At 43.6% G+C, this 17,050-nt stretch overlaps 1 protein-coding gene across 4 annotated transcripts in view; it reads left to right on the forward strand.

Moving 5' to 3' along the window:
* CNTRL (centriolin) overlaps positions 1-17,050 on the forward strand; it is a 402,596-nt gene that overhangs the window by 298,933 nt on the left and 86,613 nt on the right. For all 4 annotated transcript variants that reach the window (XM_029610804.1, XM_029610805.1, XM_029610806.1 and 1 more), the window contains one exon: positions 310-498. In XM_029610804.1, the coding sequence (XP_029466664.1) occupies positions 310-498 (189 nt within the window). The remainder of the gene's footprint in view (positions 1-309; positions 499-17,050) is intronic.

Genomic DNA, 17,050 nt, shown 5'->3' on the forward strand with positions numbered 1-17,050 from the left:
TAAACATCACTTCCTCTTCTGGGCCACAGGGGCGGGAAGAAGAAAAGGTCATGTTCCTGTTGCCAGCTTCCACAAACACTGCTGCCGTTCCCCTCGGCACTTGAATGTGCTGATAGCCTGGGCAGGAATGGGCAGCAGTGTTCGTCTCGCTGAGGAGAAAGGGGAGCCACATTCTCAACTGACTGCTCAGCGGGTGCGCAACACACCTGCTGGTGCTTCGCAACACGCTAGTGTACCGCAATACACCAGTTGAGAAACGCTGCGTTAGATGTTAACCTATTCATATAGCCTGTATGGTTTCTTTTCTAGGATCTGAAACATGCCACCAAGCGCAGAGATGAGCTCCTTAATGAGCAAGCAGTTCTAAAAGGAGATATCCATGAGAGCCTGAAGAGACACAAAGAGTTGAAAGAGAGAGAAGAAAGGGCAGAGCAACAGCTGCAGCAGCTTCAGAGAACAGCCAAAGAGAGAAGACAACAACTAGAAGAGGAAGAAATGGTAAGATGAAGCTTAAAGGAACAGACCCATATAGTTATATTTATGGAGGCTTTAATTCGGAAAAATTGACTTACTGGTAGTCAATTTTTAAATGCTCGAGGATGACAGCTATGATACGTAAGTAAATTATTTCTTTCAATTGGTTTATGATGAACAGACGTATGGATTGCTTGATTTTCTATCGAAATGAGGATATCCAGAAACACTATTTTATCTTTACTGTATTGTGATGTAAATTTCAAATGTTGATCGATGGTATTCATCCAATCAAGAAAATTGTTTAAAGATGCTTCATCTGATGTCCAGAAAAATAGTAAGTCATCGATGTAACATACCCAAAATATGATATTAGCATAACTAGGGGAAACATAAATCTGCATATGCTCCAATCGGTCCATAACTAAATTAGCTATGGAGGGGGCTGCTGAAGACCCCATAGCTATACCATGGATTTGCAGATAAAAATTGCTGTTGAAGAAAAAATAATTGTTTTTAAGAACCAACCTTGCCAAGTCCATGATAAATTTTAAAGGGACTCTCAGTATGTCTTGATAGACTCAAAAATTCCCCAATAATTTCCAAAGCTACATCTTGGGCAACATTTGTGTACAAGGATGTGACATCCATCGATACCATAAATACAGAATGAGGTAATTGAGCAACGTGTTCAAGCTTATTTAGTACATGAGTAGTGTCCTGAACAAAAGATCTCATCTTTTTTACGTGTGGTTGAAGAAAAGTATCTAAAAAAAATTGCTAACGGCTCCAGTAAAGAGCCAATACTTGAAATAATAGGACAGAGAGGTGGATTAATCAAGGTCTTATGTACCTTAGGCACCCCGTATAAAATCGGAATGCGTGGATGTTCCACCAACAAAAAGGAACGTTCTTTACGTGTTAAGAATGGTGTTGATTTTTCATCGAGAATCGTTTTAATGACTTGAAGTAACTTAGGCGTGGGATCTTCTTGTAGCTTTAAATAATATTTGGAATCGTCCACTTGATCTGACATAGCTTGAATATATTGTTCTCGATCCTGCACTACAATGCTGCCGCCTTTATCGGCTGGCTTGGTGATATCCTGATTGCTTGCTAATTCATGAAGAGCCACTTGAGATTTTAAAGACAAATTGATATATGTTTTAATCGAAGATTTTTCCATCTCCTCAATATCTTTTAGAATTAAATCTCGAAAAGAGTTGATATAAGGATCCACGGGTCCTAGAGGAACCCATTTAGATTTGGGCCGAACAAGTGATACTGTATCAGTGGGAACTTGATTATGATAACAATATAATTTAATGTGAAGTTTTCTAATGAAGCGCTCAATGGATAATCTACTTTCAAAAGCATCGTGCTTACCATGGGGGACAAAAGATAAACCTAAATTTAACACTTGTTCTTGTTCACACGACAAAGTGTACCGGGATAAATTTACGATTGCTGATCGTGTCTGGTCTTGGACCTGGTCTGTGGACCCTCCCATTGATTGTACGCTTGTGAAACGGGATCCCTCCTGTAAGGTCTCCGTTGCGAAGGAGGTTGCCATCTTCCTCTTCTGCCTCGTCCTAAAAAAGGCTGGCGTGATGGACCTTTTTTTGGGGGGTCTATTGTAATCTCCTTCATCCGATCCACTTGAACTTCCACTGTCAGAGTCTTCAAATGTAACCTTTCGATCTGATTTCGATTCTGTTTTATTTAACCACCGGTATACATTGTTGGTTGAATAATCTTCTTCATCCCTCTTTAATTTTTTGATTTTCTGTTTAATAGATTGACGAAATTCCTCAAGTGAATCCTTACATTTTTCCACCTTTGAATTTAAATGTTCGGTGGTAAATTCAATGCTTATTTGTTCCTGCAAAATTGTTAGTTTTTCAGTTGTTTCTGCAATAGCCGTTTTGGTACGCTCAACTATAAGTACCATAAGATCTATAGAGCACTTGTTTAATATCGATATCCATTTCTTCATGAAAATGTCATCTTGGAATACCAATGGTGGCTTATTCATTCTGAGGCCTCGCGGAATTATTTGTTGACGAAGATATTGTATCAAAGTAGCTGAGTGGAGTTCTGATCTAATAAGATCCTTATTAAGATCCATATAGTTGGATTCAAAATCAACTTTAGATGACAATGATTCATTCTCAAGTAACGATTGGCCTTGTAGCACGTTGGTGACGTGGTCTGCTGTGTAGCTAAAGGTGTCTTTAAGCTTAGCGGGATCCATGTTGATCAGTAGAACTTGACACTACTGCTGTATGAGACTGATAGATATGATGTGATAAAATTCTAAATCAACAAAATAACATCATATATATGGAAACGAAATGAATTTTTTGTTTTTGTTATTTTTTTGTTTTTTTATTTTATTTTTTATTATTTTAATTTATATTTATGAATAATGTGAGCGGGAATCTCATAAAATGCTCGGTTTAGCAACAGTAGCTTATTCAAAAGCTTTAAGCAGTCTGACTCTTTGAGACTGTAACTGTGAAATTTTTAATCACTGATTCCCGTTCATAAAATAAGATGTGGGACACATTAAACTCTTTTTTGCTTGTGATATCAAGCCAAATGTACCTTTTTAGAGAAGACATCTGCAAACTGGAGATAATGTGAAGGTAAACAGTCAGGAGATAAGATGGTGGAAGAACAAGATAGAACAATAGAGTTCTTCAAACAAATCTTTTGACAAGCTGAATCCCAATGAGTCAATTGAAGTGAAGTCCAGTCAAATTGTGGGTTATGTATCTGTAGCCAGGGAATTCAGAGTACCACTGGATGGAGTAGCCTTCCGAATGACATAAAAAGCTAGACGTTCCTGATGTTGTGAATTCGTGCAAAATTTTAATGGAGTGGTGGTGTGTGTAATCTTCCCTGGAAGAGGATCTCCATGAATGGAAGAAAGAGTCAGGGGTACTGGACAAGAACGAGTAGGAATAGCCAATAGCTTCACAAGATCTTGCATTAAAAAATTTCCTCCGGCACCTGAATCTACTAAGGCTAAGGTAGAGAAATCTAGACCTCCTACGGAAAGAGTTACTGGCAGACTTAATGGGGGAACAGGTGAAGCTAGACTTAGGACCAATCCCCCGGTGAATCCTAGGCCCGGGAGTTTCCCGATTGGACAGGGCAACAAGCAATTAAGTGACCGGATTCGCCACAGTACAGAGTCCAGTCTGTTGACATCACTGTCGTTCCTCAGGAGTTAAATGACCATGACCAAATTGCATGGGTTCATCCATCTGTTTTCTGAAGAAGAAGGTGGATGTGAGGTTGGAGACTAATTTCGGATACAATTAACAGGTCCACGCCTTCTCAGTCCTTGAATTTCATGGGATCTCTCTTGCAGGCGTCTGTCAATTCTGCCTGTTAAGTTGATCAGAGCTTCCAGAGATATCGGAAGTTCACGAGCAGCCAACTCGTCTTTCATCCTGGGAGCTAACCCATCTAAAAAGATAATCCGAAGACAATCTTCTCCCCAGTGGAGTTCAGTAGCCAGAGTATGAAATTCAACCGTATAATCTGCCAGAGAATGCCCACCTTGTTGTATATGTAGTAGTTCGGATCCGGAAGCTGCCAAACGACCTGGTTCTTCAAAGTCTGTCTGAAAAAGATCCAAAAATTGAGGAAGATCTTAGAGAATGGGATCTGAGCGTTCCCATAGAGGGGAAGCCCAGGCTAGTGCTTTACCCTCAAGTAAGGATAATATGAAGGTAGTCTTCATAAGATTGTCTGGAAACAAAGAATTCTGGAGGCAAAAATGCATGTTACACTGGTTAAGAAATCCCCAACATCGCAACAGATTTACAGCATAGTGAGGAGGAGCAGGTAGAGAAATAGAACAGAAGGATGGTAGCGGCATTGGAAGACTTGACGTAGAAGGAACTGGAGGAATGTTTCCAGGCACCATGGAATCAAAATGAGCACTGAGCCGGTCCATGGAAGCCGCTAATGACTCCAAAGCTCTTTGCTGTTCCAAAATCTTTTGAGCTAGGCCCGGAATAGCCTCCGCCGGATCCATGGCCTTGGCAATCTGTTCTAGGCTGTTCAGAAGTGGATCCTTGGACTGAAGGAAGGTGATCCAGCTCGTAAGATGGAATCCTTCCTTCAGGTGGCTGGACAAAAACTGAAACCCTGCTAAACTTCACCAATACCAACCCGCATTCCCCTTAGATTGAGCCCTCGGGTGCCAGGGTCGGCTGGACTTACGTGGGGTATCAGATAGAGATCTGGGCACAGCACAAGACCGGTGAAATTCTGGGTAGTCAGTGAAGGTCAAAGGATGTCAGCCAAAAAATCAAAGGATTTATTAATAAAGACAATCACTGGTATCTTAACATCTTGAATTAGAAAAACACAGGGAAATATCTGAAAACATAAGAAAACCAAAGAAATCACAGGAAAACCAAAACCTCAGGAGTCACAGGAGACTAAAAAGCAAAAGAACCTGGCACTTAAAAAAAAAAAAAAAAACCAACAACTTTGCTAAGGTACTAGTGCAGTGCAGGGACTATCCTTATATAGTCCCTGCACTGTGATGTCATTGAATAGGGCCTCAAGGTAAAAAAAAAAAAACACTGGCCCTTTAAATTTAAAAGTAAACTAGCCGCGCGACGGAAACCCGAGGAAGACTAGATCACTTGCGCCACCCCAGTCGCGTGCCCAGCAGTGCCCCAACTACCAGCCGATCCCGGAAAAAAAAGCCCCTGCGTCCAGCCTGAGGACCGGCGCATTCCTCAAAGTCGGTGCATTCCTCAAAGTCGCGCCGCAAACGAACCACCAGTCAAGTGGGCAGAGAAGCATGTGAGTTCTCTTGATATTGAATCAATGATAAAAAATATAAACCCTGCTCCACACAAAATCGATACAATACCAATAAATGAGATAAAAACGATTACCAATGTAGTAACCCCAACACTAACTAATATCATAAACCTATCCCTAACTGAAGGATTAATGCCAGATACACTAAAAGGGGCAATCATTAAACCAATCATCAAAAAGAAAAACAGTGACCCACTAACCCTCATTAACTACCGCCCAGTCTCAAACCTCCCATTATTAGCTAAATTAATAGAGAAAACAGTACAGAAACAGCTAGCTGAACACCTAGACAATAATAACATACTGTACCCTTCAAAACACGGCTTCCGAAAACACTACAGCACTGAGACATTACTTCTCTCACTAACAGACAACAAACTAAGAAGTTTTGATAACAGTAAACATTACATCCTTATAATGCTTGACTTATCTGCAGCCTTTGATACAGTAAACCACAAAATACTACTAAAAAGACTTGAAGAAATTGGAGTATGTGACAAAACAATAAACTGGTTCAGATCCTACCTAAACAACAGGTTCTTTCAAGTCCAGATAAAAAACACATTATCAGAAAAATTTAAACTAGAAACAGGAGTACCTCAGGGTTCAGCGCTGTCTGCTACCCTCTTTAACATAAATATGCTACCCTTATGTCATCTGCTGGCAGGCCTAGGGATAATACATTGCATTTACGAAGATGACATTCAATTAATTCTACCAATAGACGACACAATTGAAAAAACATTAAGTCTAGCTAGCATGTACCTAGACATAATTAAACAACTACTAAACCAAATGGAACTGGTTATCAACATTGACAAAACTGAATTCCTTCACCTTGCAAGAAAACATACTGAAATCATTCAAACACCGATAACCCTAAGAAATAACCAAAAAATTGAGCTAGCTGAAAAAGTAAGGAATCTGGGAGTAATAATGGACCCAGAAATCAACCTGAAGCAACACATATCTATAAAAGTAAGAGAAGGCTACACAAAACTTATGGTCCTCAGAAGATTGAAACCATTACTCACACCTGCCCACTTCAGAACAGTATTGCAAACACTTATCTTTTCCAGCACTGACTACTGCAATACACTCTTACTAGGACTCCCAAGCACATCGATAAGACCACGCCAGATACTTCAAAATACTGCAGCCAGAATACTGATGGGAAAAAAGAGGAGGGACCATATAACCGAAACTCTAGCAGACTTACATTGGTTACCCATCGAATACAGGATAAAATACAAGGCCTTATGCACCATACACAAACTAATATATGATAAAGAAGCAGACTGGCTAAACACAGCCTTACGAGTACACGTTCCACAAAAAAACCTCCACTCAGCAAACAAAGCACTACTAACAATCCCTTCAGTAAAATCAGCAAAATTAACCCAAGTGAGAGAAAGGGCTTTATCATTGGCTGGGCCCATACTATGGAACATGATGCCCCCTGAACTCAGAGTACAGAATAATCTCAAAACTTTTAAGAAAAATTTAAAAACATGGCTCTTTAAAAAAACCTTCACTAAAGAGTGTGGAGGGTAGAGAATGAATTTACTCAATCCTACATTTAAGAAGTAATATCTCAAAGAGATAGTAACTCAATAATATACCTGGACTTGACCAACATTACTCAAATAATGATTTTATTTATGAAATTGTAACCGAACTTTATTGGCACCTGTTAGAATGTACGATATCCTACATTTACTTACCTTAGTCTATGTGCCTATTTGTAAACCACTGCGATGGTATATAACTTAGCGACGGTATAGAAAAGTTTTTAAATAAATAAATATAGCAGGAGTAGAAAATATGCAAACAGGTTTTCTGAGTTGCACCCCTTTGAATCCCAGGGAATGGTATCTGTCACAAAATACATTTGTTCAGATAGTGGACCAGTGGGGGCAGCCAGTGATAGACTTGATGGCTTCCAACAAAAATGTAACAGTAGAAAAGTTTTCAGCAGAGGGAAAGAGAGCAGTTCTTCAGGTTTGGATGCATTGGTTCACACCTGGCCTCTTGAGGGTCTTCTGTATGTATTCCCTCCGAGGCCTTTGCCAAACAGAGTCGTTCAAAGAATGTCTAGGCATCGTGATCTTCTGATCTGGTAGCTCCCAATTAGCTGCATTGCCCTTAGTATGTGGTTATGGTCAGGTTGTTGGATGGAAATCTGTTACTGTTGACTCAAACCCTCAGACAAGGGGTTGCTGTTTCAGGGTCCAGTACAGCATGACGATCCAGCTCAATTTTGTTTTACAACTTGGCCCTTGAGAGGTCATATTTAATATGCAAGGGTTAATCTAGAGAGATCATTCAGACATTTGGCATTCTAAGAAAAGTTCTACCTCTCTAGCATATATAAGAGTGTGGCGCATATTTGAGAATTGGTGTGAGACTTATGTCAGCAAGGAAAGCTTCCTTATCGTGCATCTTGCAATTTTTGCAAGATGGCCTAAAGAAGGACTTGGAACTGAATTTATTTAGAATGTGCAGGTAATGCAACAAATCAAGGGAGAAAAATTGGAAAGCTGTGACTACAAATGCTCGTAGTATGGGCAATAAAATCTCAGACCTGCAGGCCCTCATGGTGGAGGTGGATTTGGACATTGTTGCTATTACAGAGACATGGTTCACGGATTTTCATGATTGGGATATGGCCATACTGAGCAAAAACTTGCTAAGGAAGGACAGAGAGGACAGAAAAGGGGGAGGAATAGCTCTTTATATGAAAAACAATGTCCAAGCAACTGAACTGCAAGGAATGTGGGATAGAGAAGAAGCATTATGGTCTGACCTGAAAAAAAGATGATGATGCATCCATTTTTACTGGAGTGTTTAACAGGCCTTTGACTCATACGGAAGAACTAGACAGAGATCTGGTTGAAGACATCCAAAAGGTGGGAAATTGGAGGTTGGAGATTTTAATCTGTCAGACATAGATTGGAGAATCCCTTCTGCAGAATCTACCAGAAGTAGAGAGAGAGCGCATACCCTGCAAGGGGCTCTGTTCAAACAAATGGTAATGGATCCCACAAGAGAGGGAGTTATACTCAACCTAGTGCTCACTAACGGGGATAATGTCTCTAATGTCGAGGTGAATGCCCACTTCAACATCAGTAGTCATCAGACAGTATGGTTTGATATCACAAATAGGATATAGAGAGGTCACACGAAGACCTGAGTTTTGAATTTCAAAAAATATGGACTTTGTCAAAATGGGGATGTACCTGGAGGTAGAACTAGAAGACTGGAAGAAAATGAGAGAGGTAGAACAACAGTAGGCCAAACTAAAAGGAGCAATTATGAAGGCTAAATATCTATATGTTAGAAAAGTAAACAAAAATAAGAGAAATAAACCGATCTTGTTCTCAAAGGAATAAAACCAAAAAGAACAGCGTTCAAGAAGTATAAAGGATCCCAAAAAGAGAAACACCGGGAAGAATATCTGATGAAACTGAGGGAAATGAAGAAAGAAATCAAGAATCAAAAAGTAAGGTGGAAGAAAGGATTGCCAAAGAGGAAAAGTGAGGTGTCAACATATTTATTTATTTATTTAAAATCTTTTCTATACCATCGTTAAGTAGTATACCATCACAACGTTTACATTGAGGCACATATGTACATTTATGAAAGATGTATAATTTAATACTATCTCTAGGAGGTGCCATTTGAAGTCCGGTAACATAGTTTCGTAATAAAGACTATTTTGCAAAAAGTTAAAGATCTTGTCCTTTTTCTACGTTCCTCAGATAGATCAGATATATCAGAGAAAGGAGAAAGGATCTGAAGTGGTATAGTGAAATTGAAAGGTAACAAAGATCAATGTGTAAAGAGAGTTGAAGAAAGGGCTGAAATATTAAATACTTCAGTTCAGTGTTCACTAAAGAAGACCCTGGAGAAGGACAGTCACTAGTTGACAAGACTTTGGATGGGGGCAGAGTAGATGAAACTCCGTTCACAGAAGAGAATATATGGAAAGAGCTAGGAAAACTGAAAGTGGACAAGGCCATGGGGCTGGATGAGGTACATCTCAGGATACTGAAGGAGCTCAGAGATGTGCTGACGGACCTGTTCAATAGATCCCTGGAAACGGTAGTGGTGCCGCAAGATTGGAGAAGAGCAGTGGTGGTCCCACTTCACAAGTTTGAGAGCAGAGAGAAGGCTGGAAACTACAGGCCAGTTAGCCTCACCTTGGTGATGGGAAAATTAATGGAGACTCTGCTGAAGGAAAGGATAGTGAACTGTCTACAATCCAGTGTGTTGCTGGACCCAAGAGAGCATGGATTCACCAGGGGAAAGTCCGTCAGACAAATCTGATGGATTTCTTTTGTTTGGGTGACTAAAGAATTGGATCAGGGAAGCGTGCTTAATGTGATTTACTTGGATTTTAGTAAAGCTTTTGATATGCTCTTAATTAGACTCGTGAACAAAATGAGAAGCTTGGGAGTGGGTGCCAAGGTAGTAGCGTAGATAGCAAACTGGTTGACTGACAGGAGACAGCATGTAATGGTAAATGGAACCTACTCTGAAGAACTGTGTTAAGTGGAGTGCCACAGGGGTCAGTTTTAGAACCATTTCTGTTCAATATCTTTGTGAGCAACCTGGCAGAAGAAATAGAAGGTAAAGTTTGTCAATTTGTGGATGATACTAAGTTCAGCAACAGAGTGGACACGCCTGAAGGAGTAGAGAGAATGAAAAGTGATTTAAGAAAGCTTGAAGAGTGGTTGAAGATTTGGCAACTGGGATTCAATGCCAAGAAGTGCAGAATCATGCATCTGAGGTGTGGCAATCCAAAAGAGCTTTGTGATAGGCTATGAAACACTAATACACATGGGAGAGGGGCCTTGGTGTGATACTGTCTGATGGTCTGAAGGTGGGGAAGCAATGTGACAAGGTGATAGCTAAAGCCAGAAGAATGCTGGGTTGCATGGAGAGAGGAATAACCAGTAAGAAAACAGAGGTGATAATGCTCTGGTACAGGTCTTTGGTGAGGCCTCTCCTGGAGTACTGAGTAGAATACTGGTGCCCGTATCTCAAAAAAAAAAATAAAAACAGGATAGACGTGGTCCAAAGAAGAGCAACCAAAATGGTGTTGGATCAGCATTGGAAGACTTTTTTTTTTATTATTTAAATTCTTTTACTATACCGATACTCAAGACGCGGTCTTATAGAACTGGTTTACAATAGAACAGGGGAAACCAATTAACAACTATATAGAAGGTAAAAGTTACATCAAACAGGGAACGAAAAACATGGGAGCTGGAGGACAGGAAAGATATTTTAAAACGATAACAACTGAAGAGTGGTAAAATAGTCATTGAAAACAATGAAAAACAAAAGACAGCGATACATAATCAGCTAGATTAAGCTCGGCTGTGGGTTAATCTTAGGCAATTATTCACAATTATTCATAAATCTTGTGGACGGGGGAAACATGGAGAGGTAAGCAGGGGGGGAGGTGGGAGGGCAGGGATGGGGGGGGGGAGTAGGGAGGCGGTCAGGGTGAGAGTCAATGTGTTTGATAAAATGTTCCTTCAACGGTAAGCTTGAGTGAACAGCCAGGTTTTCAGTTTCTTTCTGAAGGAGAGATGGCATTGTTCCTGGCGTATATCTGGGGGAAGCGAATTCCAATGGAGCGGACCCGCTGTCGAAAGTGCTCGCTTATGAATGGAGTTGTGGACCGAGGATTTGTTAGGGGGGGCCTTGAGAGAACCTTTGTAGGCGGATCTGATCGGCCTTGCGGAAGTATGTAGTTCGAGAGGGATGGAGAGTTGGAGTGTGGATTGCTGGTATACAGATTTGTGGATGATGGTGAGAGTCTTGAATAGTATTCTGTATTGGATGGGTAGCCAATGAAGGATTTTTAGAATAGGTGTGATGTGGTCCTTACGACGTGTGTTTGTAAGGATCCTGGCCGCTGCGTTTTGCAGCATCTGTAGAGGTTTAGTAGAAGAGGCGGGAAGACCGAGTAGTAGAGCATTGCAATAGTCGATCTTTGAAAACAGTATGGCTTGCAGCACTGAAAGGAAATCCTGGAAATGTAAGAGCGGTCTTAGCTTCTTCAGGACCTGTAGCTTAAAGAAGCATTCTTTAGTTGTAGCGTTAATGAACTTTTTGAAATTCATTCTAGAGTCAAGGGTGGCCCCAAGGTCTCTAACCTGGCTAGCTAGCGGAATAATTGTATTATTGGCGAAGGGGTTGTCATCGTTAGGGGAGGTAATCAGGAGTTCCGTTTTGGAGGTATTAAGGACCAGGTTGAGACTCGAGAGAAGAAGGTTGATGGCGTGTAGGCAGCTGTTCCAGAAATTTAGAGTAGAGGAGATGGGGTCCGAGATGGGGATTATGATTTGCACATCGTCCGCGTAAATAAAATGGGTAAGGTTGAGGCTGTTTAGTAGCTGGCATAGAGGGAGTAGATATATATTGAACAGGGTAGGGGAAAGTGAAGAACCCTGTGGTACTCCTTGTTTTGAAGGTATGGGGTGGGATTCTTTGTCATTAATTTTAACTTTGTAGTGCCTGTTGTTCAGAAAAGATTTGAACCAGAGCAGTGCAGAGCCAGAGATGCCTATTTCCTTTAGACGGTTGATGAGGATAGAATGGTTAACCGTGTCGAATGCCGCGGAGATGTCGAGTAGGGCTAGCAGGTATGATTGTCCCTTGTCAAGGCCCATCAGTATGTTGTCCATTAAAGAAAGAAGGAGGGATTCTGTGTTAAGGCGTTTCCTGAAACCGAATTGAGAAGGGTAGAGAATGTTGTGAGAGTCAAGGTAGTCTGTGAGTCGGATGTTGACCAGCTTTTCCATTAGCTTGGCTATAAAAGGTAGGTTTGCAATGGGGCGGAAATTTACAGGGTTAGTTGGGTCCAGATTGGGTTTTTTTAGTAGGGGTTTCAGGGAAGCAATTTTTAAAGAGTCAGGGACGGATCCTTGATTGAGGGAGCAATTTATAATGTCGGCCAGAGGTTTAGCAATGTGTTAGGAATGGTGAGAAGTAGTTTGGTCGGTATTTGGTCCAATGGGTGTGAAGAAGGTTTCATTTTCTTGAATGATTGATTCGATTTCCAGGGCTGATATAGGTTCAAGAGATTCTAGTGTCTGTTCGTGGATGGATGGTGAATGATTTTGGCTTGGTGGGAGCGAGGGAGTTGATGAAGTGTTGGATGTTGCCAGCGGGGCAAGAAGATTTTTTTATTTTGTTGTCAAAGAAGATTGCCAACTCTGTAGATTTGCTTTGGGCTTCTTCTTCTGGGAAGGTAGGGGGTATAGGGATGGTAAGGGCTGCAACATATGAGAACAGAATTTTTGGGTCGTATAGGAAGCCGTGTATTTTTTTGGCGTAGAAATCTCGTTTAGTGCGAGTGATGGATGTCCTATAAAAGTTCATTGCTGTTTTGTAAGAAGCCAGTGAGGTAGGGGAGGGATCTTTTCACCAGCGTTGTTCATTGTATTGTAGGTCTTGTTTTAGTTTTCTTAATTCAGTAGAGAACCAGGGTTTTTTGTTCGTGTGGGCAGGGTTGATAACTTTTGAAGATAAGGGGCAGATTAAGTTTGCTACTGAGTGTGTGATGGTTTGCCAGGAGTTAATAGCGGTGTCAGCATCGGAGAGGTCCAGTTTGGTTAGGTCTTTGGCAAGGCTGTTGTTGAGAGTGTCCATGGAACAAGATTTCCTGAACTGGATAGAGGATTTCTTAGCAATGGGAGTCTGTTTTTTTTTATAGTTAATTCTGTCACTATTAGCGAGTGATCTGACCAAGGGATGGGGGTGCAAGAAGGTGGGGAGATAGGCGAGATGTTTCATTCGTGAATATCAGGTCAAGCGTGTGGCCTGCCTTGCGTGTGGGATTGTTTATAATTTGTTTGAAGCCCATCGCTTGGAGGGAGAAGAGAAGGGCTTCACAGTTGGATGATGGAGAGGGAGAATCAACATGGACTTATGAGGAAAGGCTGAATGATCTGAATATGTATACCCTGGAAGATAGGAGGTGCAGGGGAGATATGATGCAGAACTTCAGATACGTGAAAGGCTTTTTTTTTTTAATTTTATTTTTATTACATTTCAATATATTAAACACATTAACTCTTGTGCTTAAGAAATACAAAGGCATACATTTCCATTACTGCATTACATCATGCACATAGTTAACATTTCCAGTAAATAATTAAAGCCTTTTTCTTAATTTTCAAGGTAAAATTTAGGGGGAGGAGCCTTAGGAAAAACACTAGAGCGACTTTATTAGAGGTAACAACAAAAAAGAATTTAAGAGGAATGCTACAAACACAAGCCTATCTGCATAGGTACAAATTCACTTAGGGTGTGAGACCAAAAAGGTCCACAGATGTAATGGATCATAGAAAACATCTAGAAGTTTGAAAATTTACCACACATTTGCAAGGGTATCGCAATGTAAACTTATTACAAATCATTAACGCTTCAGATCTCGTCAGAATAAATTTCTTTCTCCTCTCTTGCGTAATACGTGTAATATCTGGGTAGATCCAAATTTTTTGACCATGGAATTCTTTATCTCTGTTTCAAAAAAAAGCTCCTGAGTACTGTATTTTTATCCATAAGAAATGTGAAACTTACTAGTAAAGTTCCTCTCTGAGATATTATATCTTGTTGTGAAAGTTCTAGAATATCAGTAATATTCATTTCCTAGCGTGTAGCAGATGGACTCAAAACAAGTGGGATATAGTGTGCTCGTGCTAGCAGTTAGAGACGGATCTGACGTCAGCACGGGTACATATACCCCCACAGGAAGTGCAGCAAGTCAGTAATTTCCGTCTCCAAAGCAGTTTGGAGCTCCCTCACGCTCGCTGAGCGTGTTTCCAAATTCTACACGACTAAATTCATAGAAGAAACCTACTGAAGACGAGCCCCGCGCTCCTGCGGTGATACCAGTCGGTCCCTCCCCCAGTTGAGTTTCCCGAGGTGATTTCCGTGGTTCCTCGGAGGTAAGTGCCTCGGTCCGGTGGCCGGCTCGTGGCAGGGACCTAGCCCCCGAGTGAGAAGGGCTCGGGTGCGGCATAGAGGCAGCCTCGGTCCCGGTGTGGACTTGGCCCCCGAGCAAGACGAGTTCGGGTGCGGCCCAGAGGCAGCGGGTGCACTTCCTCGAGCGCGGTGGTGACGGTACTTACCCTCTCCCCCCGCAGCCGGAGACCGCCCGGGTCGCAACCGGGAAGCGTCGAAGACAAGGTAAGGCATACATCTTTACTTGGTCTCCGAGGAAGTGAGGCTTTGCAGAGCCTGCCTAGGTGGTAATCCGCCACGGAGGTCGCCATTTTCCTGCCTGGTTTGTTCGCCGCCCATTGTTAGGCGCACACTGTTACGTGCATACTGTTCCACGCACGGCGTTAGGCGCACACTGTTACGCGCATACTGTTCCACGCATGGCGTTAGGCGCACACTGTTACGCGCACGACGTTAGGCGCACGCTGTTCGGCGCATATTGTTAGGCGCACGGGGTAAAGCGCACGTTTATAGGCGCCCGCTGATAAGCGTCCGTTCCTAGATGCACATGAAGCGTAAGAGAGCCCAGGCATCAGCGGAGCTGGCCCCTCCAACATCAGGCATGAGCCTCTGCTCAGCATGCAACCTCAGAGCTACAGAGAGTGAGGAAGCAGACTCCCTATGTGCCCAATGTGAAGAGGCCCTGGGAGTTCCAGGCCAGGACCGGTCACAGCCCAGCGTACTTGCCAGTTCCTCAGGGAACACCCCGGACCTAGCAGGCAGTAATGGGCAGCCAGGGACCCCGAGGGACCTGGTACCCCTCAGACTAGATCCTGCTTCGCTCTCCTGGGTGGAATTATTCAAGGGGATTCATGCCTTTGTCTCAATGCAGGCTGCTCCCCGAGCGGGTCCATACATACCGGATGACCCGGCCCCTGGACCCTCAAGGCCCAGGCACGGCCACGCGCCACCCGGGACCCCAACTTATGGGGATTCAGATTGCCCTGAGGAAGACGACGAGTCCCCCGAGGAGGGAGAACTTCCCTCGGGGGTTGAACCATATCGGACCATGAGGCGCTTCTTCTTGAGAGGGGATCTACCAGGCCTGATCTCTCAATGCCTGTCGGAACTGGCTCTTCCGGGCCATGCTGCCCCAGAGGAACCGAGAATGAACCCCCTGTTGGAGGGCCTGCCCAAACGTCTCACCATTTTCCCCTTTACAAATAGCTCAGCAGTTAATCGATCTGGAATGGAATACGCCGGAGGCCTCATTCAAAGGGGGTCGGGCCTTGGCTGGCATGTACCCCTTAGACCCGGCAACCAAGGAGAAGCTGGCGTGCCCTCAGGTAGACGCCATGTTTAGCGCAATTGTGAAGCGCACCACCATTCCAGTGGAGGGGGGACGGCCCTCAAGGATACACATGACCGGCGCATGGACACCATTCTGAAACAAACCTTTGAGGTGGCAGCCATGTCCCTACAGATTGCGACCTGCTGCACCGTGGTGACACGTTCCTGTTTATCACAGGCTAGGAGCAACACCCCGGGAGAAGAAATGGAATCAGCTCTCTCATTCCTCACTGATGCAGCCTCCGACCTAGTCCGTACGGCAGCCAAATGAGTGTCATCCTCAGTGGCGGCCAGGAGACAGCTCTGGCTACGTAATTGGTCGGCCGACTCCTCCTCCAAGACGCGCCTCACGAGAATGCCCTTTGAGGGATCCCTCCTGTTCGGCAGTGACCTTGAGAAATTGGCCAATATATGGGGCGCCTCTCCATTACCCTGTCTACCAGAAGACTGGTCAGGAAGGAACCAGCGCCCCTTCCCCAGACCGTCCAGAGGTAGAAACTCTCAGCGCTTCAACCCTTACAGGACTCGCTACCAAGCACCTCGTTCGCAGGCCAGGAACCAGTCCTTTCGGCCTAAGCACAACAAGAGGGGAACCGGCTCGGGTTCCGGTCCCGGCCGTACCCCACAATGACAATCAGCCGACCCATCCGGGGGTCGCGGCCATAGGGGGCAGGCTGTCCCTCTTCTACCGCAGGTGGGTTGCGATTACCTCGGATCAGTGGGTCCTAGCCATCATCCGAGGAGGGGTATTACCTGGATTTTCTTCGGCTTCCACCGGACAGGTTTGTGGAATCTCCTTGTTCGCCCATCAAGAGGACGGCCCTAGAAGTCACTTTGCGGAGGCTCCTGTCCCTAAAGGCCATAATCCCAGTGCCTGCAAGGGAGATGAATTCTGGGCATTATTCCATTTATTTCATCGTGCCCAAGAAGGAGGGCACTTTCCGGCCCGTCCTGGACCTCAAGTCAGTCAACCGGCACCTACGGGTCCCCAGCTTTCGCATGGAAACTTTGAGGTCTGTCAAAAATTCAGTACAGCCAGGGGAGTTTCTCACATCCGTAGATCTGTCGGAAGCCTACCTGCATATCCCAATCCATCGGGATCATCAGCGCTATTTACGCTTCCAGTTCCGGGCTTTACCCTTCCACTTCCAGTTCCGGGCTTTACCCTTCGGGTTAGCCACCGCGCCGCGGACCTTTACCAAGGTCATAATAATAGTGGCAGCGTCCCTCAGGAAGGAGGGAATCCTCGTCCATCCCTACCTGGACGATTGGCTGACCCGGGCGAAGTCACCAGAGGAGAGCCGCCAGGCAACCAACAGAGTTATAGCTCTTCTGGAAAGCCTAGGATGGGTTGTAAACTTGAACAAGAGTTCCCTACAGCCTTCTCAGTCGCTGGAATACCTAGGAG

The sequence above is a fragment of the Rhinatrema bivittatum genome, chromosome 8 (assembly GCF_901001135.1).
Source record: "Rhinatrema bivittatum chromosome 8, aRhiBiv1.1, whole genome shotgun sequence".
In the NCBI taxonomy this organism is placed as follows: domain Eukaryota; kingdom Metazoa; phylum Chordata; class Amphibia; order Gymnophiona; family Rhinatrematidae; genus Rhinatrema; species Rhinatrema bivittatum.